A 25,468-nucleotide genomic window follows, 5' to 3' on the forward strand; every position below is an offset into this window, starting at 1 on the left:
AGGCAAAGGGTAGGGATAATGGAACACTTCCTCCTCTCTTATCAAAGTGGAGGTCATGTGTTACATGATGGAGACAGATTTTCCCCTGCAAGCTGGGTCACAGAGTATGCTAGATGCTGGACTGTGGGAGGTGCGAGAGCATGTTGTTTCACTCGCCATTAACCAGCTGCAAAGCAGATGAGCCCCAGGAGGCATGACTGGGGGTTGTTATTTTTCCTGTTATCACCACGGATAGACTGGACCCAACGATACCTTTTCTTTTCCCATCATGCCTCTGGAACAATCCCACACATTTATTCAGCTCCTGTCTGTCCTTTATAACCCTCCCTTCCATTCACCTGCCCCTGCCGCCCACAGGACGGCCCAGAAGCCCTGCCTGAAAGTTGATATAAGCCCCCTAAGCTGAGAGTGGTGAAGGAGATCAGCATCGCCTGCCCCTTTCGGAGGAAGTTTTTGTTGCTCCTTTTGCTTGCTTTTTTTCTTTCTTTCCATATCTCTCTCTCTCTCTCTCTCTCTCTCTCACTCTTCCCCAGTTTCCCAACAGGGTGGTAATCTGTGTTTTAAGGGGGGTGGAGGTCGGGGAGTTCGCCACAGCCAGGAGCCGTTACGGTCGCGCCATTCCAGGGCAGCGGGAGGAAAGGAGGGGGGCACCTGCAGAGAGAGAGAGAGAGAGAGAGAGAGCACATCACAGCAGCTGCAGCAGCGCAAACTTGGCAGGGAAGTTTTCCCACCGAAGCTCGAAGGGAGAGAACCAGACCAGCGAGGGACACCTGGGGCCTCTTAGGGTTCTCCCGTCTGCCTCTTCTTCACAAGCCTTGGATCTCACTTACAGTGAAACGCCAAAATGAGCTCCAGCAACCAGGTCTCCAAGGACTACTATGACTATTCGGCTTGGTACGACAACCTGGAGCCCACTAAACCTCCACTGGAGTGAGTGCTCTTTACGTGTGGCCAGCCGTCTTTCTTAATTTGCTTTCTTAATGGAATTCACAAATTTAAATGGAATTCGGTATGAGTGTTCAATTAAATTTAAAAAACAAAAATGGCAACCTTGGCTGTGGAAAGTTGCATGGATTAATTACCTCATGTGACAAAATCATGGTAAAATGCTAAAATCTGGCACTAAGCTTTTTTTTCTTGTTGCTGGGTTTTGTGTGTTTCTTATGGTTTAATTATTAAATTTGTCTGACAGAACTGGTGACCTGGTCAAAAGGGACAATTGTTGTGTAGCGCATATGATGTAATTGGCCAGCTGCAAGGGGACAGGTCATCGCCATGCTTGACTGGTCTGGGTAGTGGAGTGTAACAGTGCTAAGAAGAAACCAAGCATACACACAGGTGCTGCTAACTGGAATATTGTGCTCTAATTGAATGATGCTTGACTGAATCTGTTTCATGTGAAATGTTATGATTAAAAAAACATGAGCTAAATTACGCCATTGAGCCTACGTCTGAAATTTGCACCTGGCCAGAATTATGCTTTGGTGCTTTTATGCCACAAAAACGACACCTTATGTCATCACTTTCAGTCTTTTATTTTAAGTAAACAGTACAGGTCCTGATTCTTCTTGTGTTGATCCTGTAATGTATTCCGGCTGTGAGCCCTGATGGTGATTTCACAGGGTGCCATATGGCTTTTGTTAAGGGGACAGTGGCAGAGGGCTTTTTAAGGGGAATCCCATCAGCAAACAAGCTCCTTGTTCCTCTGAAATGTGCTTCTCATTCACTCAGGCAGTTCTATTGTCCTTCAACATTCCTCCGGTATTCATTACAGTGCCTGGCCGTTCCTCCTTTCTCTTTGCCATAGAGTGCAGAAGTCTCATTTTATTGTGCTTTTGTCCTGCTATCATGTTGTTTCATTTCATGAAGTGAACTACAAGCACCCCTTTAGCCCTCCTCTGACTTTTCAGAATTGCATTAAAATCAATCTGTGTAAATGTTCCTCCCCTTGCTTTGCATTTCAGCTGAAGAATTGTTGTCTTTGCTAGCAGAGAGATAGTATCTTATGCAGTAGTTCAGGTGTAGTGTGGGGTAAGGGGTGAGGAGTTTGGGATTGGGGGTGGTGGGTGGCACAGAGGAATTGCTGAATGTTTGATGTCAGTCTCATCCCTCTCCCCCGACGTTTTTGCAGAGTCATCCCACCTTGTGACCCCACCGCTGATGACCGGCTGTACCACATATGCATCGCTGCTCTATCTGTGAGTCTTTCTAAAATGCATACGGCCCCATCAGTAACCACCCCGCCACCCTTCTCATTCTAACTTGGACACATACATGTACTATTCGATCTGTTGCTGTGAGACACACACACAGTATCTGCTGTGAGAGGTTTGGTTTGGTCTTTCGGCCATGAGTCAGATCTGCTTCATTCAGTGCGTCCAGCATAAGTTTAGTGACAACTGCTTACCTACCTGTGAGGAGTGCTGCTTCTTACCAATTGATCACTTATATAACTAGAAACAGCCAATGCTTGTTGACTGACTGGGTGAAATACCGGCTGTTTTTATGATTGTTCTGCCTTTACATATACATTATCTCTGGTCAGAGCACACCTATCACCAGCTGTGTTGTTGGGTCAGGCTTGCACTTGGGCACACTGTAGGGCTTGCTTCATGCAGATCATGCGATAACTGAGCAGGATGGCAGATTAGCAAAACTCAAGCGATGGCTTAGGAAAGGGCTTAAGTAATCTTTAGTAATACACAACCCAGCACAACAAAAGTTAACCTTGTATTTTACTAATCTGTGCTTGCTTGCACATGTTCACCATGGCGTGCAGTAGCTCTTAAGATTTATGTAACGTCTTTTGCTTCCAAGATATTTGATCTTGCACCTTCAAGGCAACTTGAATGGAGAAAATGTAAACTGGGATATGCCTCCGATTCAGTCCTCGATGAGTGCTTGGCGAGGGCTGTCATTTGATAGGACCCACTGAATCCCATCTCAAAGCCAGTTTCTTCTGATCTGTCAAATGATTGCAGTCTGTTTTCACCAGCCATGCGTGAATTGCAGTAACACAATGACTGTAAAGTTTAGCATGCAGTGCAGGGTAAAAATAAGTGACAGCTAGAAGCATGAACTTTGGAGGAGATAAGTTGTCCATGACCATGAAATGCACTTTTGTATGTCGCTTTTGATAAAAGCATCTGCTAAATAAATGTAATGTGATGTAATGTGTCTTCTCTCAAACTTTGGGACAGGCTTTTGAATATTATTGGCTAAACTAAATTGGGAGAAAAATAAAAATAGGAGATAAAAATTGGTTTCAAATTTCTGAGTGCATTCCAGCATGCAAAAGGAAGAGATTCATCACTTAAAGGAATTTTGTGTGACTAGCTGATGTTAGTAATTATGCCCCCTCCTGCCAGCTTCCATCACCTTTGAAGTTGGGTGGAATCAGTCATGCTATAATTGACTGTGCTAACAAACTGGCTGTGTTCTAATTGGATGTCACAGACTTATGTCAGCCAATGAGCATCATTCACGAGGAGCATTCAGCTGCAGTCCTGTTTTCTCTGAACTTTGTCATGAGCAGCCAGGGTTCACTGACCTGCCTCACCCTGGTTAGTGACTCTGACTAATGAGGACTTGACCAGATCAGAGGAACGGAAGTCATTATGCAATGTGTGTGGAGTCTTTTGTCTGTGGAGGGTGTCTCTCAAAGTGATGAGGAAGCACACAGGATATTTTTCAGCGGCTCCCCTGGGCTAAACAAATAAATAAAATCCAAAATCATATTATTCTGGCTATTTATACTGGGAAACACCAGTGGTGGTCTATGACAACGAGGGTCAGATGGGCTAATCCAAGTATCTTCCGCCTTCCAGCTTGTTGTCATGCTGGTCCTAGCGGCCTTCACCAAACGCAAGAGGTTGTGCCAGGGCTTCCTGAAAGGTATACCAGGCTTGCTCAGGTAAGTTACTTCACCTTTGTGTGTCTAGTAAATTAGTTGAATCACCACACCTTGAGAGGCTAAGTGAGACAGCAGCCTACAATGAACGCTGCTAAAGGCTCTACTCTGTGATGCCAGACAGAAGGAGACTTAATAGAACCATTTCAGCCTGCACACCAAAATGATTGTATTACTCACGACACATTTCTAGGAATATTATGTTCCAGCAGTGATTGAGGAAGATTATTGGTCTCTTTGGGCTTCAAAGTATATGCTGGATTAGATGATATTTCTTGCCTGAATGCCTGAACCACTGCCTTCATAGCCCAGTGAACTTCTTGGACCACACCCAACACAAAGGCCTGGCAGTAGCGGTGTTTGGTGTCCTCTTCTGCAAGCTCTGTGTGCTGGTGCTGGCCCCGAACCCTCTGCCCTTCATCCAGGACTCCACATCAGAGTACAAAGGTAGAGAGCTCACCTCCGCTCTGTAGTCACTATGACCTTCTGCAGCAAGGCCACTGCTTTTGGGAAGCCAAAGCTCTTGCCCACACTTGTTTTTTATCCACATTTATCACAAATTAATTTATTATGTGTAGTTTAATTGGGTTATTCTGACTGAATTTTTAAATCGTTCTCTTCCATTCCAAAGCTACAGGTAGGTCTGGTCTTTCCATAATTAAACATGGCTCAGGAATGCTGAGGGCAGCAGCTCTGAATTTGTTAATGGAAGCAGCAGGTTGGGTGAACTTCTTTGACAAATGTGCATCACAAAGGTTATTAGGCCTGGGATTATGGTGCAGCTGGTCTGAGTGATGTGGCTGTTAGCAGGGGTTAATGGGGACTGAGCTGGTCGGCCTGTTTTTCTCTTCCCTAGCGCCGCTTGTCAGTTTCGCTGGGGCCCCCCTGAAAGGTAAGGCCTGTGGACAGGAGGGCTTGTTGCCCAGTAGGACTGCTGTGTTTGCTAACCCTGAGTAGCGGTGGCTTTTCATCCTTTGCATGAGCATGCGGTGCGTTTTCACAACCTGTGACCCTGCAGTGTGAGCATGCTGCCACCTGGGACGTCTGCATGGAAGAACCCTGCTGTGTTCAGTCCTGCCTCATTGCTCTTTCCAGTCACTGTCCAACATTCGTGGTTCTGTCTTTTTTTCTTCTGAATTGTCATCTGTATCATGCGGTTCCTGTCTTACTATTTCAATTTCTCAATTAAAAAAAAAAAAAAAAAAATGTAACCCGTATTGAACATTTCATTTGAATTGCTCTTTGATTTTCTCATCTCGCCTGGTTTTACCCTCTCAGAGTACTGGAAGATCCTATCCCTCTTCTACTACCCCGCTCTCTACTACCCCCTGCTGGCATGCGGCACCCTGCACAGCCAGGTGGGCTATGTGTTGGGCAGCTTGCTGTCCTGGACGCACTTCAGTGTCCTAGTCTGGCAGAAGGTGGACTGCCCAAAGACTCCACAGGTAAGAGGAAGGCCTGTCTACAGGTCACACCATATCTACAGCGCAAAGACTTAACTGAGGCTAGTGATAAGTGATAGCTTATCTGAATGAATTAGTGGACCCTATGAATGTTTCAATAAGCATTTTGAACAGACCCACTGAACAGGCTGATGTAAGCTCCTGGTCCTCTTCTGGACTGGAGGTGCATGAATGCTTTTCTTTTGCCTCAACGAAGCTGTACCAGTATGCACGCACCCTAATGCACGTGCGTGTAAGCTGAACTAGGAGCTTACAGTACGTCAGCCCTTTTGGACTTATTACACAAGTCTCTTCATAATGGTTTGACAGTCTTGCCAAAGAAGGAAAATTTACTTTCTGGATGTGCACTCTGCTTATATGATCTCCCTGTATTTTATAGACTGGTATGAAGTAGCAAACCATTAAAACCAAAGTGTTCTGCTGCAGACCTGTCTTAACCTGAGAGGCTCCAACTCCTCCCTCTCGCTTAATCACTGTATTTTCTTGACCGTAAAAGAGTATAAAGTTTTATCTCCTTACACTAAACCGCAGAAAGCTTGGCACTGCCCACTCATCCCTCCAGACAAGAGCTCAATGAGGATCAATGGCTTGCTGCATAAACCTCTCCGTTGTTGTTTCGGCAATAATAAATGGCAAATCATTTACGGCACGTTTACACTGCATGAGTTGACCGGAGAACCAGAGGTCATGGCAGAAAATGGAGCAGCACAGGCACTGGGTCCGTCTTATTGGCAGAGAGGTTTTTATCTTCACCATCGTTAGGTCATGCAGGATAAGACAGCTGGGCGAGAGGAGGCTAAGTGTGTCAGAGTGAGTTTTTAAGCTTTGTCTCTGCTTTACTTGCAGATATACAAGTACTATTCCCTGCTTACCAGTCTGCCCCAGATCGCATGCCTGGCCTTCCTCAGTTTCCAGTACCCCCTGCTCCTGTTTAAGGGACTCAAGGGCACAGTGAAGACCAATGCTTCGGAGGTGGGTGCAGGGATGGTGCCACACAGAGATCTGTCCATTTTGAGCGCATGGTTATATGGTGGCAGCTTCCACAGTGTCTGCTGGGTGGAAAAAACAAAATAAAATCATACACACCCATGCTATATATGGAAGTAGGTTTTAGTATTAATAGCACATAAAAGATTGTTATTGAACATGAAACAAATTGTGGGAAGTGTTAGGATCTGATTTTTCTAAATATGTTCTAAGCATGAAGTAATATTAAAACTATAGCAATGAAATAAGCAGATCTGTCATTCTCTTCATTTATACTGAAACCTCAGTGGTGATGTAATTTCTATATTGGAGTTGACATCTAGAGGGCTGGTTCCCTTGCATGACACCTACATTGTCTATATCAATGCATATAGGAGTTCAGTGTAACTGAGCAACATAACTGGCTGAAAAGAGAAAGATTCTGAAGTTGAAATGTGCAAGCATCAATGCACTTGCATAACATTGAAATGTTTTTTTTAGACTTAGCACTCATTTACATTGACCTGTTGCATATTACTATTAAAATGTTTGTGTATTTCAGAGACAAACACATGGAAAAACTTATTCCCACGAATCATGAATTGCACGTGTAAGATTAATGCATGCAAAGTAACTCCATGCGAGCCCTGCTTATGAAGAGGCCCATAGTGTTATGTTAATACAATCAAGCCTGGAGAAATGTGTAAACTCTGGAAAAAAAGCATTCCGGTACTAAAATGAATGTAAGCAGCTTTGATATAATTGGTTTGTGCAATGTTCCTGACCAGATTACGGGGGACATTGTATCCTTTCCCGAGGGAGTGCACAATGTGCTGTTTATTTGATGGTAATCTCAAAGCCTGGCTATGACGCAGCATTGCTCAAAGGATCAAGCAAGACTCCTCACATAGCCTCGCCCCTCCCCCCAATCATGTGACCTGAGGAAGTGAGAATGATGACACGGAAACACAACACGGGGGTCTGAATGCACGTCAGTGCTATTCCGAACCTTCCACGCTATCAGAACCTGTGTGACCCTATGCATCGCTGCCCAACATGCTAAAACTCCTACACCAAAGACAGCGATGGGAACTCATGTGAAACTGTGACATTTTTAGCTATGTTATTGCCAGCCATTTTGTGTGAAGTGTTTTTGGGAGTTGGCAGTGGGTGTTCTGCACCTATGCCTCATTATCTTTGTCTTTATTAACATAAGCCTGTCTGTTCTTCATTAAGATCAGCACTTTTTTTGGCAGTGCCTCCATCTAAATGGTGTTGGTTCAAAATAACATACAGTTTAGGGAGAAAAATCCTTCTGTGGGTATTCATTTAAACTAGGTATTACTTTCCATAGCACTGGTGCCTGTACTCTGGATGTAAGGTGTAACTCCATTGTTATACAAAATACTAGATGTCTAGTCTAGTGACTAGTATCGTTATACTAGATGTCTTGTGACTTCTTTTAGCTGTGATTCTTGATACCATGTTTGCTTTTATCCTAGGACCTTGACAGCAGTTACTACAGAGACTATGTGAAGAAAATCCTGAAAAAGCCAGCCAAACCAAGGTAGGGATTTGCAACCTAGTCACCAGAGAAGCAATTTCATTAATTTTTTCATTTTTGCATTTTCTGCTACACAAAATAGAATCACTCTAAGGCAGGTTATATTCCAGCTTGTGCTTCAGGTTTGATGAGGGGGGACTTCTTGAAGCACTAGAATATTCACTGTCTTGTTTTTGATTTCTATGTGCTCCAGTGAATAGCATGCCTTTCATTGGCATGTAATGTGTTGTAAGAGGAGGGAAGTCTTGGCAGCACTGAGCCCTGCTATTGTAGGCCTGGACTGTGAGCACTTCCCTGGCCAGTGGGGCTCTGAAGTCCCTGCATGTCGGTGCATAAGAGACAGCTGTGGCTGTGAACAGCATCCAGATGCAGTTCATGGACCTGGCAATGGTGAATGAGCTGGCAGGCATTTTTATGATAACCACCAATGAAGTGCTGTTTCCCTTGGGGCGGTCAGTCCTTCCGGCCCTCTGCATGGAAGATCCTCTTTGCATGTTTTTGTTTATAACCGTTGCCATCGGTTTAATCTGGACTGTTTAGATCTTGTCTTAGATTCAGCCAGTGAATTTTTCGTTTGGGAACTTAACTATTGCCAGTGCCCTTCAGAAAAGATTTAGTCAAAGCCACTGCTCACCTGTATACAAATATCACTCTTTGTACATTCTCTGACAAGATGTTCATCTATCACTATGCAAACTAGCAGTGCATACCATGGAAGGGTGTGATATCATATTGTGTCATCATAGGGTACAACTGAATAAGCAGTGGTATTTCCGCGTTTGTTATCAGCTACTGAAATCTTGGGACAAAATAACAGTGTGAATGACACTTGGGAAATTGTAAGTGAAATCCCACTTTAGAAATCAGTTGTAGCCAAAATTATGGGGATTTCTAAAGTCCAATAAAAACTTTTGTGATGAGAGCAACAGAGAAAAATTGATAATGCAGAAAAGAGAGGGATTGAAAGCTCACTGATACAAATCCTGAAAAAATGAGAAAAATAAGAATGATAGACATTAATTCTCAGGTGTCCAATGCAGTCTTATGTGAAAGAGGAGAAACAGGAAAACACCATTAAAAAACCTTTATTATACCAGCCTATTGCACAGAGGAATATTATGAGAAGACAAAACAATAATAGTCAAAAGAATTTCGACTCCATGGGTCTTTGTCTGCACCTCATTAATTTTTATGTCCATCCTTCCATAATTTTTATCTAGTGTCATAAACCCACAGAATCTGCAACATTCTGATATAATGAAAACCTGCCGAATTAATGCTGTTTCTTTTCAGCACTTCCAGAACAGACAAGCCCAAATTGTCTGAGAGAATATTTGATGCCCTGAAGTCATACATCTATACACCAGAGGAAGGTAATGCAGGCACCATCTTTCATGCTACGGTTCTGTTGGGTCGGGGACTAATGTTCCCTAGATCAAGGTGCAAGAATTCTATCATTTCATTTCATTCATTTGCCTCTTTTACCTTACGTTTTGGGGTTTTTGCAGATGGCAAACATTTCCACACACTATTCATGAAAATATATTTTCAGTCATGGAGTTATGACACATGCAATAGCTTTACAGGAAGTAATTTATAAATTAATATTTTGTTTTAAAATGGGCTGAAGTAGATACATGGGACTGTGCATATTGTACATATGCTTTATTTAAATGTTTTGCCATTGTGATTGTGAATTGTCCCCCTCGCAGTGTTCAGGTTTCCCTTGAAGCTGGCGATATCTGCCGTGGTGTCCTTCATCGCTGTTTATCAGGTACCACCAAATGGTTCGCTTTCATCTGCTCCCTCTGATGTCACATGCAATAAAATAATCTGCTGGTTTTTAATATCTAATAACGGTCCTTTCTGGAGTCCATTTCATTTTAAATGGTAGATTATCAATAAGGGCTGCTGCAACAGCAGAATCCGCCTTTATGGAATTAGTTACATTTTCCATCACACTGTGTTAGATTGAATCCATTGCGTTAATATTACCTGATGGGCAAAGTGTAAACTGTGTAGTCAAATTATTGCTAGCCAAATGGACAAATATTTGACCTCCATAAAGTCAAGACACATCTTCATTCCTCCTCCAGGTGGCACTGTTACTGATAGCTGGAGTGGTACCCGTGCTCCATATTGTCCGTGCAGGAATCAATGAAGACATCGCCTTTCTTCTGGCTGGCTTCAACATCATTTTATCGGAGGATAGGGCAGAAGTGGTCAAAATCGTGATCTACTATACGTGGTGTTTGGAAGGTGGGTGTCTAATCTCCCCAATACTGTCAAACATTGCCATCCCGCTGCCACCCCAATACCCAAGAGACTGCTCTCCTGTGGTTTTTATAGGCCCAGTCATACAATCAGCCACATAAAACAGAGAGGGATTAATATACTGTACAGAGCATTTTCTGAATTCCTTAATTAGCTGAAAATCAACGTCAAATTTAATCTGTCTTCCATGTAGCTGACTAATTGCTGGTAATGCACTGTGGAGTACCCTCACTGTGGCATTGTGATTTGAACCAATGGAAACTGAGGAACGATCGCCACACATGGTCTCAAAAGAATCCAGTATTTTTATATCTGTTAGTTTGTAATAAGGCTGACTGTTCTCTGATCTCATTAGTGAGAGAAGGGTCTTTTAGAAATGACACTGTGAGGGAGGTCAGGTACAGTTAGTATTCCATGTAGTCTTATCCTTAGTTTCACATTTAGAAATCAACCAACGCCAGACGTGGGTGGGCGGGGCATAGGAACATGGTATATGAAATAATCACATGTAGAACTAAGAGAGGGTAATGTGCTACAGCAGTAAATTACCTTAAAGTTAGCTTCATGAACTTCTTCAGCAAATATTTAGCTGTATAAATAATTTTTAAACTGTTTTTTCAATTTTATTTTTTCCAACTTGCCCTGGATAACTGTATCAGCAAAGCAAATCAGTGACTTAATGGAAAATAGATTACAGAATATAACTTTATTTATTACAGAACACATAACAAAAGAACTGTGTTAAAGACAATCAGTTCAGCATCACAGAACATAGCAGATTACAAGATGATAGCAGGTTTTTCACCCAGCGTGACCATCTAAATGTGACATCATGGTACACCTCATCCTCTGTCAGTGCTGATGCCTGTATCTTGTGACTCTGCGTTTTATAGTGTGCTACATCTCTGCAGTTACCCTGTCCATTCTGGTCACCCTGATCATGCTGATGAGATCCATGGTCTTACACAGGTATGTTCTATATGCCCACAAAACACTACAGTGTAACCATATCACCACCACGGAATGATATACTGATTCTTAGTGTGTAAGAGCTCTACAGGATATAATGCCATACACTGTGTCCTTAAATTTTAGCCTCAAATTCTAAATAATTTGATGCATCAGAAACATTAAGTCCCTACCTCTGGACTTGCAATTCCATTGATAACACTGAATTAGCATTAAAGGGCTTGCTGAGACTCTGGCTATTGGGATATGTTAATGCAGTTGCATCATATGATCATAATACATTGCTACATTCGTGCTTTTTATTTTATGTGTGCCCGCCCGGGAATGTGTGGACAAAACCAATATGTTCCACAAGGCTCTACTGTCTCTCCTGGGGTATATAATATTTCTGCCTCATTAATTTTTCATTAGCTTAACCAAATAATGATAATAAGCCATATGAGGCAGACTATTATTCTGTGTGAAATCTAATTTGTATCGTATTTGATTGGCTGGAAAGGGTATATGTATTGCGTGGGTCCCTACTCTCCAAGCAGAATTCTCACTCCCACGTTTCTGCCCATGCATGTGCGCCTGCATGAAGCACAGCGATTAGTAAAAACTGTGCACATAATCACATCACCCTTTTCATAAACAAAGCTCTTAAAAACAAAGCTGTGTGCGTTTTAGTTCCGCCCAAGGCGCAGACTTAACCATGCGAGCTGAGGAAACCCAAGGGTTGCGTGGGAGGACTCAGCAGCACAGGCTGCCGTCTGGCCTTGAAGGAGGGGATACACAGTGGAGCTGGTGTTCTGATTTCCCTCAGACGGTCTACTGTTCCTGACACACACACACACACACATACACACACACACACACCCATACACACACATACACAGACACAGACACACACACACATACACAGACACACACCCCACAAATACAAGCACACACATACACACACACAGACACACACACAAATACAAGCACACACATACACACATATACACAGACACACATGCAAATGCATACACACACAAACAAACACGCGCAGGAAAATTAAATCCTTTGAGTACCATAATTACAAATGCAACCCATACACACCTACACACACACACGCATGCAAACACACACAGACACGCACACACACGCATACACAGACGCACATGGACACTCACACACACGCACACACACACACAAGCATTCACACACAGGGAAATTAAATCCTTTGAATAGCATAATTGCGCACGCAACCCTTTGGGAGCCGCGACGCTTAGATATCTGAGAGAATTGAAATGAAGTGATTATATTCGGTAATGGCAGATTAGGCCTAATGAGACTGCAGTATGTGCTACGCATCCTTTTCCACCCACTCAGTGTATGCATTCACACAATGCCACCCTTCACAACTCGGCTGCGCTCACCCTCCACCATACAGGAGATGACCTGTGTAGACTGCCTTCTAGCTGCTGTAATGTCAAACTGCTGTTTGCAGGACAAACCTGAAAGGACTGTACAGGGGAGACATCTACAACGTCTACAATCGCCAAAGGACTGTCCGGCCGTCTCGACCGGCTCTGGTGTGCTGGATGGGGTTCACAAGCTACCAGGCTGCGCTCATCTGTTTAGGTAACCCTAAAAAGAGACATATGCTGTGAACCATCTGGATATAATCTGTCATTAGTCCCTTCTGTTCTGTATATGTATGCACCTCAATGGACGTTGAAACTCAATTAAACTTATATGTACAGGTTATCCTTGCAGGGGTATTTTCTGGAAGATTAGTATGTGTAGCATATAGTGATCCACTTGGACATGTTCACAGTCCCTTCTGTATAAACCAAAGATTTTAGCTTCAAAGTTAACTAACAGAAGGGAAGTTTAATGGGGATAAATTAAGTATAATTTATACAGTAATGGACCAGCTAGACAGATTTAGAGTCACTTCTGTATATGCAAAAGATTTTAGCTCTAAATGATGTGGCTATTCATCTTTGAGAATCTGAAGGAAGCTTAAGCACCTTTCACACATCACAGCAGAGAACATGGCCATTAATATTTTGACATGACAGCAACAAGAAAAACATTCTTGGGGTGTTCACATTTAATCCGTTCCAAAAGCAAAATATCAAAACATTCATCTGATCAAAGGATTGGCTTTGTAAGCTGACATATGGAAAGAGAATATTATTTGTTCCTTTTGTAAACAAAATCCTCTCACTTTTAATAAGAATTTTTTTAAATCAAGAACTTTGAAGAAGGTCATTCCGGCTAATGCAGTCGTTTCTGAGGCTTCAAATCAGTGCTCCTGTGTCTTATCAAAAATGATATTTATTTATTCATTTATTCATTTACGTGCTGTATATTTATTTGATACTTTATATAATGATCACAAGACTTCAAAAGATCTTAATTCAAAAAGATTTTACAATGTTTTAATGAGCTGAGAACAGTGCTGTCTACTTTACTGTACACTTTAATTTTGTTTGGATCAAAAACAAATCATTTCAAATAATATATCATTTATAAGGTTTTTTTTTAATAAACAGGCAAAATTATTTTTGATAAACATTTTTTCTTTTGCTAAAATCCAACAAATGGATTTGATTGTGGTGAAAGATATTTTGCAAGGTTTTAAGACTTTGTAGTTCCTGAAAATAAAGTAAGAAATTTCCATCTGTTCCCTCTCAGCAAAATTCCTATTACATCAGCCATTTCTGCAGCTCTGTCTGGTGCTCTGATATTCTGTTCTATTTCTAAATTCAACAATCATGTGATCCTCCCTCTTCAACTTATTGGACTTCTGAGAGATCAACAAAGCAGGCCATGCACTGATTTAAGACAAGTGTCAATTGTCAAGACATAGGTGTACTTGAAGGACAGTGGAGCAAAAGCCTTCATTAAACACTGGAAAAAAGAGTAGAAAGGCTATGAACCTTGATGAAATGGATCACTTTTAGTTTTTTTGCTGACAGGGCTGATCATCCAGACACTGGTGTTCTTCATCTGCCTCCTCTTTGCTGTGTTCCTTGTCATCATCCCCATCCTGTATGGGCAGAACCTCATGCTCTTCCACATCATCGAGCACATGTGGTGAGTGACAGGAATGGGAGTGCCTCTTGGTAACATCATTGCCTCTTCCGTCATTGTTCCATCATCTATGCCCTCATCGTCAGTCAGCATATATTTTGGGTCCCACTTTATGTCAGGAGACATAATATGTGCATCCAAAGTCAGCTCTGTGGTGGGGAAAATTCAACGCTATAAAAATTTTCCCACAAACGGTGAATGCAGCCAATAAGATACAAGCTAATACAGCAGCCAATAAAATACAATACAGGCCAGGACAATAAAGAGCATTTCACTGCCGGTATGTGGGGTATATTTCCTTCACTGTGTGTTATCCCAACTTTCTGGTTTGTGCTGTGACCATATCTAGGATGTGGGCCTATGAGTATCGCCGATAATCTGAAGCCTTTCCTGGTGTTTCTGTGACAGGCCCTTCTGGTTGACACTGTTCTTGGCTGTGCTCCTTCAACAAGTCACAGCCAGGTTTGCCTTCATCAAAAAAGATGCAGGGACCAGAGACTTGGACAACAGGTACCCTCCATTTAATTTTGATACTATGCTCTGCTGCTATTAGCCAATTATCATCATTCGCTTTTGAACGTATGCAATATCCTGATTGTAAGCATAAAGTGTCTGTAGAATCTAGCCAAATGTTGTTTTTCCTTACATTTTGGCAATACATTTATGCAAATGCATTTTCCTGTGTTATACAAAAGTGAATTTGGTAATCTTGGGTTAGTTAAGTAAAACATTTGTTGAGGATATAAGGCAACAGACTGATTTAAGAAAGGATTTTGATTTGATGAACCTGCACCTATTAAAAGCCTTGTTTGGATGACGTACAGATGATGTATATTTCACAGTGAAATATGAATGGTGGTTTTTCCCTCCCTTCAACAGAAGTGCTCTGTTCCTGCTGACCTACTTATTATTTCCTGTCAACGTCCTGGTGGGAGTGTTGCTGGGGGTGTGGAGGATGCTGATCACAGCCCTCTTTAACATCGTCCACCTGGGACGCCTGGATATCAGTTTACTGAACCGTGGAGTGGAGGCCTTTGACCCAGGTGAGTCCAACGGTCCCCCAGTCTACCAGACCAATCGCCACCTATCCCACAATGCAATGGACTGTCTGACTACCCTGTGAATGTGCATGGCATAATCATACAAGTACCTTGATCATGTACCATGTATTTATCTTGAAATGCTTTTAAAAATGATTGCCATTATTGTAAAACGGGTTTCTGGAGAGTGTACTGATTTCAGACACAAGCTGTGTCACCTGCAACAGAACAGGATGTAATAGTCCTTTTATGAAATGGCCGTATAAAACTAATTGGCACCTTAGCATTAATGGATAGCTTCACTGGCAGCAGAAGCTGGTTCTATGCTGCCAAACATTTTGCCTCATTAACTGAATAAATGCATCATAGAAGTATTGCATAGAAATGAGCCTCTTATCCACTTTGACAATGCTGGATGTAAAATTGGCCTCAAGCGTGGACTCCATTTAGGGTTTATTGGACATCTTTATGACTCCATTTCTGGCACAGTAATTGCACTGACTTGACACAGATGCAGCATAACCAGGCATAATGAAGGAAAGCACAACGGTAGTGTGAAACTATGGAGGTGTCATTACTCTGTATAGTTTTGCCAGTGCTCTGTTCATAATCTAAATGCAAAATGCTTTTCCCCATGTTTAACTCACACATTTTTCTTATTCCCCATTCCCATCACATTCTGCATTTCTCTTCCTATCCCTTCCTCCCTGCCCCCTCGTATAGGCTACCGCTGTTATGCCCATTACCTGAAGATTGAGGTCAGCCAATCTCATCCTGTGATGAAGGCATTCTGTGGAATGCTGTTACAGTCTGCTGGCCAGGAGGGCGGCGCTGGTCAAAAAATGCGTGATGCAGAGGAAGGTCAGTTACATACACACACGCACGCAAGCACTTACACACATACACACCCGGGACGACATAGTAAGTTTAGCTTTATAACTAATTTTAGGACAGCCAGGTGGCTGTGACTTCCACAATACACAGAGCATGGGGATGATGGCCCCCTGGCCCCTTAAATTTAATTATAAACCTTTTAATTTGTTTCTCTCACGTGTGGTGTGTAGTTTAACCCAGGCCTGTTTATAGCGGCAGTTATCTGTGCAATTTTTTTCTACTGCAAATCCTCTCCATTTTATCTGTATCTTCCTGACCACTGATAGCTATTGGTTAATGCAGTGTGGGATTTTAACGGTGGACCGTTGCAAATAGATTCAGATGGCAAGGCATCTGGTGTCCTAGAGCTTTAATTTGCATGGATTTTATTGCTTTGCTTGTGAAAAGACGATTACATTACAACACAGTCTAGCACTTAGCAGGGTGCCTTTGCAATCCTTATTGAGATTATATAATTTCTTGTATGTGTTTATATTATCCTGGGCTCTACCACAAAGTTAATCAGCAGTCTATGAGAGGGACTCACTGCTAGCACATGAACAGACAGGATTGCTCTGCCCTGTGAAAAACAAGGAATAAATTAAATTAAAAATTAATTAAGTAACACCATGTAGGCCTACATCTGTGCAACCTACATGAAAGCCAATGGCAGCTCGCTTTAAAAATCCTCTCTCAGCTTTTAGAAAATCAGCTGCAACAGAAAGTATCTGGAGAGCAGCCAACCAGGCCCAAAATCAGAGTCAATATGGGGCCTTTGCACATGAAATCCTCACTGAAGATGACAGGAAGTTGCATCCTTGCACGGTCCATGCACAAGTGACAGCAAAGCCAGTAGACCGCATAGTGACAGGTTGTTCATTGTTACATTACATGGTTTGAGGTTGTGACGTGCTGGGTGTTTACATGTAGTGGAACCGTCAAAACAAACTCAAGGAAATGATTGGCTTACCGCCTTCTACAGCCAAACTCAAAGGAAATTGTAATTGTAAAATAAATTAAAAATTAAAAAAGAGCACAAAGCAGCAACAAAAGGAATCGGCTACAAAAGGGCAGACCATAAAGAGTCCACAAAGTAACGGCCAGAACTTCCACAGCAACAATGGGGCAAAATCTGTCTGTTTCCTAGGAATGAGAATAAGGCCTTTTATAAAGCCCAGTGATTAGGCAATGGGTAACAGCTGTGATGATTGCCAATGAGCCTCACCTACTGCCCTGCCTGTGAGTGCAGCTAATGCTGTCCATGGTCCTGCAGCTCCTTACCCAGGTCACTGAAACACCTGTGGTGCTGAAAGGACAGCGACTTGCAACATACAGGTGCAAAAAAGGGGAGGCCGCTTCTATATCACTCTTCTTGGCATCACAGGGTTTAAACTGCATGAAATCATCCGACTGTCTTGCACCAGCTTCAAATATGAATCTCCTATAGTGTACTTGGGCCTAGTTGCACAGTATTTGCACAATCTAGTTGTATCTCAGAGCTCAGATTCATTCTATGAAATCAGATGGGTGGGTGGACTATGGTAATCAAGCACACTCCTTTCAGTAATTACACCATACATCAACCTGTTGGATTTCCAACAGCATTTTATGGAACCCTGATGTTGCAGTAAACAGATAATAATCTTCCCTACTAAATGAAAGCAGAAAATGAATTAGAAGACAGTGGCAGGTTTGTGTTAATGTATTTATTTTAGATCCAAATACAGTACCAATTAACTTGTTTGCTGATCTGTTGTTATTAGTATAGTAATACTTTTCATTAGTACTATGCAAAATATATTTAAATAAAATATGTAAAGTCTCTACATTCGGAAGGTGTGGTGCAGTGGCATAGCAGCAGTTCAGAAACGGCAGTGTGTAGATTTTTTTAATTAAGGTATTCATTAATGTACATTGTTTGTTCCGTTTTAACTAGATTGTTAAAAGCCAATGTGGCAAGTGTTGCATATACGTATCAATTGTTAACCGTGTTACAGCGACAAAGCTCCTTAGTCTCAGGTTAATTTGGGGGGGGCCTTCATTTAAAAAAATTGGCATCCCAATCTTAAAATTTTTTGGCACATCGTGCAGAATGAGTGCATCTCACAACATAGCAGTTCCTGTTTCGGATTTCCCCGTCTGCAAAGCACGCGACCCTGACAACGCACTGTGTGGTTTCAGGCATTCAGCTAGTAGCGCAGGAGAAAACGCAGAACAAAGTGTCCAACGCCAGGCGGGCACGCGCACGATGGCTGCTTCTTTTCACCCTGGTCAACAACCCCTCCCTGCTGGGCTCCAGGAAGCACTTTCAGCGGCAGAGCTCCGAGAGTTTCCTGAACGGGACGCTCAACCGAACCGCCAAGGAGGGCAGCAAAAAGGATGCCAGCCAAAAGGAGGAGTGCAAAGAGGCGAGCAAGGAAGCGGCTAAAGAACCAGAAACTCCCGCCACAAACTGACGGACGAACTGGCGGGAATTGATTGCCTATAGCGATGTGCAACTTGCCTGTTGTGAAGTTTAGTTTGGTTTATGGTCCATCCATACCGACCGTTTTATTTGTGTGTAAAATAACTTTGCGTTCTTTAGTTATTTAATGAGCGCATTTCAATGTCCAGTTCCTCGGAAAGGCTGTAATTCAGTTCTGGGCTGCGGAGAGTTTTTGTTGGTATTGGTCCAGATCTCTGTTCTGTGTGCCGTTCCATCTGTCTGTCTGTCGGTTCCGTTTCATTCTCATTCAGAATTATTAGGTGGGCAGGAACATAAGTGCTGTACTGAAACCTTCTTTTACCACTGCCATAATAATATGTGTGCCTATTTATGAGTGTACAGAATATGCAATTGTGAGAGACTTAGTAAATGTTAATGTTAATGTTTTGACTGTGTATACAGCTGGGGGTAATTGACAGAACCAATAGTCGCAAAATATTGCATATGTGTGCTATAGTAACTCTCGAACACCGACTCTCTTATTTTCCTTGAACTGTCAATTCACGGTCCAGAGCAATATGTTTTCACATGGTTTTAACGGTCATTGCTCCACTGAGTGTTGTTGTATCTCGGTGCATTGTTTCAAAGGTACACACCCGTTTCTTTGGGGTAGCAGAAATTAATATATTTGTGCTTAAAAATAAAATAAAAATAAAACAAAAGGAATGGTATTTCATTGGTGTACACAGATGTGGGTGAAAATAAAGACAGGCCTTCCTCTGAATAGAATTGCAGGTCTGGGATCATGATGTATTTACCCATCCGCATTAAATCAATTAAATACATCTTTTCAAATGTATGCTCGTCGATGTAGAAATTATTGGAATCAGAACTGTACTCGAGAAAACTCATCTGTAGCACCGTCACTGTATTGTGAAATTCTGTTGAAGATCAGTACGCAAAATGTCTTTGTAGAGTAGACGGTAGACTCGAAAATCGTTGTATTTTGCATAAAAGCCACATGGTTTTGATTATATATTCTGTATAATGGAGCACATTGTTTCTCATTACGTAGAGGGCCTACATTATTAGGAACGTGATTTTGCACGTTCCTAATAACGTCCCTGTATATTCCAGTAAGCAGAAATATATATAGGCCTATGTTTCCTGATAATAGTTGCATAGAACCGTATAGGCTACATCTATAGGAACATTAACTTAATAAAAAATTACTATGAAGTCATATATCCCTGAAATACAGACAATCTACGATCAGAAATAGTTGGTGGAAGCACTTTTCACGAGTCGATTGAAACTCTCTGTGTAAGCGCGGAGAAAGCCTGTATCCCTTAGCCACAGGCGCCATAGTAGTGGCAGTGGTGAAAATATTTGGTTACTTTTATTTACTTTTATTTATTTACTTTTTGAAAAAACACACATATACAATATCCATTTAAGATTATTTGAAATGTACCAATTGATATCTACCCATTATTGTTCAATATAGGTTAATCCTACATATTTAACGTCACCTGTTAGACTGAGATGGTCGATCACTTCGACAATTGATTGGGCTATTAAATTGGCCTTATTATCAGAAATAATAATCAGTTATAGCATATTATGAAACAAAACAACACAAATACATATCGATCACGTCTAGGTCTTTGTGCTCTTCAGTAGATCCTAATATTCGTGAAAACAATTTTACCAACGACGAAAGTTAAAGGCGGTGTAGCAATAGTCACACAGTCAACATAAAAAGTGTACAGTAGATAAGAAATGATACCTAATGTGTTATCATTTATTTATCATTTCGGCTATTTTCCCTATAAAACCTTGCGATTAAAGGGTGACCTGGTTAAGAGGTAACAATAAAACCGTTTCAACATGTTTATTTCATATAATTAAATACTACTGCATTAAATATATAAATTGGACCTGTTTCAGAATCAATAGCCCTACGTGACTGGATTTCTATGTGCCATTGGGTCGTAATATTTTTCAGTTCTCACAATAAGTGAGCAAAGCAGACTGTATGATTCGCCGTGTGGAATCGGCTAATGAGCCTTTTTTATTTGAATTTATAGGTTTAATTATTTGCTTATTTTGTTGAATATATTTACAACAAAGCAAGCCACACAATTGCTTTTTAACATCAGATAGTAAAGTCGGCATCATCATTCCGTTATCCGAAACAGTGGAATGAGTGCTCGGGCTAGGGTTGAAAACAAACATATCCAGGCTGTGAGAAGGGTCCGAACAGTAGCTGATGGCTTGCGTTGTGTTACTTACTTACACTTTAAATTAAATAGCACAATAAAATATAGTCTATCTATGGTTTACGGTTATTGATTGATTTACCAAATATATTCGCCCTAAATTTGAGAACTGGTTCGCTTGATGAAAAATAATAGTGATCGATTACTTAAATATCAGACAACCCCCACCAATAACTGCTTTTCAAATATCATGCTATCTTCCTCTATATAAAGATGAGAGGCCCCCTTTAAAAAAAAATGAAACTTGGAATTTCAAGTGCGAATGTTCGGTTTTACAAGAAAAGTGCGCACGCAGCGTGTAGGGTTATATATGCAATTGACATTTAAACTAATAAAAAAGTAAAAACAAATGGATTGTAAAGATGGGTTTTAATGTTTTATTAACGCCACGTACATAAAATCATATCAAAAGAGGTACAAGGTTGAGGGATCTTTACAACATCGTTGAACAGCCACTTAAAATCCACTATGCGTCGATTTACAGGACACTCAAAGACGTTCAGATGAATCACTTTATTGGCCAACAGGTGACCGTTCTTTTTCTTGGAAAATAAGAAAACATCGTTTCAATTTACCGGGCTTACATCACACACTGACATTAAGAATACGTAACGTCCTATACGCTATTAAAACACACATGAAAATAGCCTACGTATGTGTGACATGCCACGGACAAGTATCTCTAAAAAGAGAAAGTACAACTTTAGAATCTTTGAGAAAAGCGAGAAGATAAGCACCTGATTACAGAGGTTAGAGTCATATATTGCCGAAGCTCCACTGTACATTTAACACCGTCTTTTGGCAGTGAACTGGATTTTCCAGCGCTTACACATACTTGATTACAGATAAAGTAAGACTCCCTTTAAATTTTATAAAAAATGGGAACAGTCAATTCACGGACGGATCAGTATCTGCCACTGTCCAGCATCGTAGCATGCTGAAACGGGCGCGTGAAAACCACAATGAGGGTATGCTAGCCTACACTCGAAATAAAGGGAATTTTTATTAATCACTCGTTATCGGTTTGGAGTTTCTTTTGAAAATTGATGAATCGTCAATAATATAAACATGACATAGGTTGAGTAGTCAACCTCGTTTGAATGACTATCAGAGTTTCCAAAAATGTGTCCTCCAATCTATTGCAGTAAACGTAAATGGATGTGTTCTTGTACAAAAAAAGAAAATCCTTGGTCTATATGCGCGTAATGTTTAGCATTATTGTTATAACGCCATTGCGGAGGTTAAACAAGCGAACCGCATGTATCAGGGCTCTGCTTTCATGTGAAATAATAAGAGGTAAATTACCTGGTCCTTAACCAATTTGAATGTGACTATCTTACACAGTGAATCCAGGTGATAAACGTTTCAGCGGCCTGGCTGTTTGTAGTTGCCATTAATTTCTTCGGAGATGTTCACGGCCTCTGCCCCCAGTGGCAATCGATCACTGTACTCAGAACCCACTTCAAATTCTTCTTGATTCGTTTTGGATTGCGAATCGGGAATGGATTCAGTTACCACACTGCCCTCTACCTCTCCTTCTTCTCCTGCCTCACCTTCAGCCTCGCCTTCTCCCTCGCCCATCTCACTAGGGTCGTAGTTCTTCTCTGACTCCACAAAGGACGCTCTAGGATCGAAATCGGCGGCCATGTGCTTTTCCATCTGATCTGGGTTCTGCGCCTTCATGATCAGCTTGTAGGTCTTGCCTTGGTATTTGTACATCAAGTGGCAGCAAGTAGCACCCAGCAGGGGGACGGTGGCCAAAGCCAGCAAAAATATGCTCACAACAACGATGATCAGAAGGGAGGGGATCTTCTTCCTGGTAGTGAAAACAACTTGCACCTGACAGTCATTCCCTCCATACGTTAGACAGAGGGTGTAATTGGTACCAGGCTGGAGACCCTGGAAACGATATGCATTGACCCCATCCTCAATCTTGGACCACTGAACAACTGAGTGTCCATTGCCAGTATTAACACACAAATACAACATATCCAGGGGAACGTTCTTGCTTGATGGCTGGTAAAGGCTGAAAACCTCTTTGACCATAGTTTCAACATCTTGTGGGGGGCTAAGGTGAAGATTGGCCTTGGCGTTGGGCAGTTTCATAGGGTTTAGCTGAACTTTCGCTTCTGTCTCTGACACTTCTAGTGCAATGACCCCAAAATCAAAGGTGTACTGCTTGAGTTGATCCAGGCTCATGTTGAAGGCATGGTTGGAAATGTATTGGGTGCCATCATTTGTGCCACATTTGCTGGAAAATATTGGGTCCTTGCTGTCCAGTCCAGGCTGCTTGGTGTCCACAGTGATGTAAGTCGATCCAGTTGGAATGCTCTTGCTCTTCTCCTCAGGTTTGGACCAGCTGATCACACTGTTTTTGGTGTTCTTGGGCCCAGGCTGGTGTCCAGCCATTGGACGGGCCTTGTCAGGTGTTGTGTCCAGCATGGAGTTGACAGCATGTTTCCGAGTGCCCGCTACCGCTACCTTTACTGCGGCCTCCGCTTTGCCCAATTCATTTACAGCTGAGCAGCTGTAGTTACCGTCTTCCTTTTTGCTCATACGCGGGATGATGAGAGTGCCATTTTGGAACACCAGGAAACGATTTCCGGCCTTTTTGGTGTCCACAGGCAAATCATTTTTCTCCCTAACATCACCAGGCAAACTGAATTCCATGTACTGGTTTCCTGCACGTATTTCCCACTTGACATCCGGCCTGGGGTTCCCCTTGGTTTCACAGTTTAAGATTAACATGAAGCCCTCATAGAGCTCAGTGTTCTCGATGTTGGGCTGGTAGGTTATGCTGACAGTAGGAGCTGTGCATTCCATCTTAGGCATTGCCACAACTAACATGCCTTTCAGCGCCTCTGGGGCCTCACAGACAATGGATTTCTGCTCAGGGACAGAGATTTTAGAAGCCACGATCCAATCCCTCAGCCACTCCAGGGAGCAAGAGCAGGTGAAGGGGTTGTTGTAGATCTGGAGGTGTGACATGGAACTCAGGGCATCAAAAGTCCCCTGCACAATTGTGGTGAACTTGTTGTTGTTGATGCGCAGTGACCTCAGGTCTTTTAGGGTGGAGAAGGCATCCTTAGGCAGGTTGATCATTTCATTGTTGTTCATTTTCAGCAGCTGCAGGGCGGTGAGGTTGTAAAGGTCCTCCCAGGGAAAGTTGACGATCTTATTGTTGCTGAGGTCCAGGTTGCGAAGTTGGACCAGGGGGGCCAGTGTCTCGCTCTCTATGTCCACAATCGCATTGTGGGCCAGCCATAGTGATGTTACCTGGGTGACATTCACAAAGCTTTTTGACTTAAGTGAGGTGATTTTGTTGGCAGAAAGACTCAAAGTAGTCACATTAGAGGGCAGCCCTACGGGGACCTCCAACAGTGCTTTGTAAGCACAGTCAGCAAACTGGTGGGCGTATTTATCCGAACAGCTGCATTGCTCTGGGCAGCCCTGCACAAAGCCAATTACAGCAGTCCAGAAGACGAGACAGCCCAGGTAAATCAGTGCCATTTTCTCCACCTGAAAGAAATGAATTTGTCACAGTGGACGTCCCATTTGCAATACCCAATATTACAGCTAAATTAAAACATTTACAAAGCCATAAACATGTTTACCGGCTCAGCAATAACATTTTGTGACATGCTGTCATGCTGCACGTTTGATAAACTACAGCATTATTACACCTGTTAAAATCCGGAGTGCTTGTTATATATGAATAGTTTGTAGCACACCAATAATTTTAAATATATATGTTTTCACTTAATGTTCTCACAAAGGTTTGTTTCATACATATCTAACACACATAGGGTATTTTGAAGAAATCAAATGAAGTACTAGTGCAGGTTGTTACTAGTTCTAATCTCACATTGCAGAAAGTAATTTCTATCAGAGCAGCATTTGCTGTTTATGGAGCGCGCGCTCCTACAGTGTACCACCTTAAGTTCACTGTCCTTGGTACTGAAAGCAGACTGATTGTCGTGTCATTTCCTTATCTTTCAATACCCAAACTGGCCCATCGATTTTTCCCACCTAACTTAATTTTGTGTCATAAAATGTGTTGTTTTGTGTTATCTCATATCCGTATCAATTATAGAAAAAATGTAGTATTTTGTCAAGCTGTTCCAGGAAAAGCATTGCCAAAGCTAAGACTAAATTGGCTACTGTTCATTTTAAGATTTAAAAAGGTTCATATGCCATACAGAAGGAAAGCGAAACACAAATTTTAATGTCGATTCAGTATTTTTTCATGCAAGAACATCTTAATAATATAGCGTCTTACTCAAAGTTCTGTCTACTTCCCCGAAGTCTTACCTGTCTGGTAGCTTTGTTTTTCCAATTCTTGTATCTTTCTTTTCAGATTAAGCGAGTGGTTGGAATATTTTTCTAAATAAAAGTCACTGGTCGATTGAAGTACTGTCCTCAAAAGCGGTGAATCCGGTTACATGATTTTGGCAGACACGCAATACGCTGATGAGAGGCGGCGGAAGAAACATTTTTCTCCCAGTGTGATGCTGAGAAATCCGAAGGATGTTTTCTCTTCGCGGTCGAGTTTGGTGAGGATTCTCTGCGCGTTCCCGCCTCCGTGGAGAAGGGGGAGGGCCTGTGAACGCGCAGCCTCTCCCTCTGCTACAAT

General features: G+C 42.0%; 2 protein-coding genes and 1 long non-coding RNA gene across 5 annotated transcripts; 1 reads left to right on the forward strand and 2 right to left on the reverse strand.

The window, feature by feature from the left end:
- Positions 1–423: 423 nt before the first annotated feature.
- Positions 424–19,412, forward strand: stra6 (signaling receptor and transporter of retinol STRA6). Of its 3 annotated transcripts, none has more exons than XM_064313048.1 (18): positions 424–930; positions 2,132–2,198; positions 3,828–3,913; positions 4,218–4,357; positions 4,767–4,802; positions 5,189–5,355; positions 6,220–6,345; positions 7,842–7,906; positions 9,197–9,276; positions 9,616–9,677; positions 10,000–10,162; positions 11,071–11,146; positions 12,621–12,754; positions 14,101–14,218; positions 14,624–14,725; positions 15,095–15,258; positions 15,979–16,116; positions 18,310–19,412. In XM_064313048.1, the coding sequence occupies exons 1-18, from the start codon at positions 845–847 to the stop codon at positions 18,582–18,584; spliced, it is 2,085 nt and encodes a 694-aa protein (XP_064169118.1). In that variant the 5' UTR covers positions 424–844; the 3' UTR covers positions 18,585–19,412. The 3 variants fall into 3 exon arrangements, with proteins under 3 accessions (XP_064169118.1, XP_064169119.1, XP_064169120.1); XM_064313050.1 differs by lacking the exon at positions 424–930 and adding an exon at positions 1,199–1,338; XM_064313049.1 differs by lacking the exon at positions 4,767–4,802.
- LOC135242130 (uncharacterized) lies at positions 14,062–16,137 on the reverse strand. The gene is made up of 3 exons (XR_010326237.1): positions 16,002–16,137; positions 15,120–15,299; positions 14,062–14,364 (listed from the first exon to the last, which is right to left on the reverse strand). It is a non-coding gene; the product is annotated as an uncharacterized LOC135242130 (long non-coding RNA).
- A 1,786-nt stretch (positions 19,413–21,198) lies between the features above and the next one.
- Positions 21,199–25,468, reverse strand: islr2 (immunoglobulin superfamily containing leucine-rich repeat 2). The gene is made up of 2 exons (XM_064312975.1): positions 25,147–25,468; positions 21,199–24,354 (listed from the first exon to the last, which is right to left on the reverse strand). Exon 2 carries the CDS (start codon positions 24,343–24,345, stop codon positions 22,201–22,203), a length of 2,145 nt encoding a protein of 714 aa, XP_064169045.1. The 5' UTR covers positions 24,346–24,354; positions 25,147–25,468; the 3' UTR covers positions 21,199–22,200.

This window comes from Anguilla rostrata, chromosome 16, assembly GCF_018555375.3.
Source record: "Anguilla rostrata isolate EN2019 chromosome 16, ASM1855537v3, whole genome shotgun sequence".
Lineage (NCBI taxonomy): Eukaryota > Metazoa > Chordata > Actinopteri > Anguilliformes > Anguillidae > Anguilla > Anguilla rostrata.

Excerpts from the sequence above, each read along its gene's own strand:
- stra6 (XM_064313048.1), top strand. The coding sequence starts at position 845 with ATGAGCTCCAGCAACCAGGTCTCCAAGGACTACTATGACTATTCGGCT. Across the intron at positions 7,907-9,196 it reads AAAAAGCCAGCCAAACCAAG|CACTTCCAGAACAGACAAGC; the intron begins GTAGGGATTTGC and ends GTTTCTTTTCAG. Across the intron at positions 14,219-14,623 it reads CACATCATCGAGCACATGTG|GCCCTTCTGGTTGACACTGT; the intron begins GTGAGTGACAGG and ends TTTCTGTGACAG.
- islr2 (XM_064312975.1), bottom strand. The coding sequence starts at position 24,345 with ATGGCACTGATTTACCTGGGCTGTCTCGTCTTCTGGACTGCTGTAATT.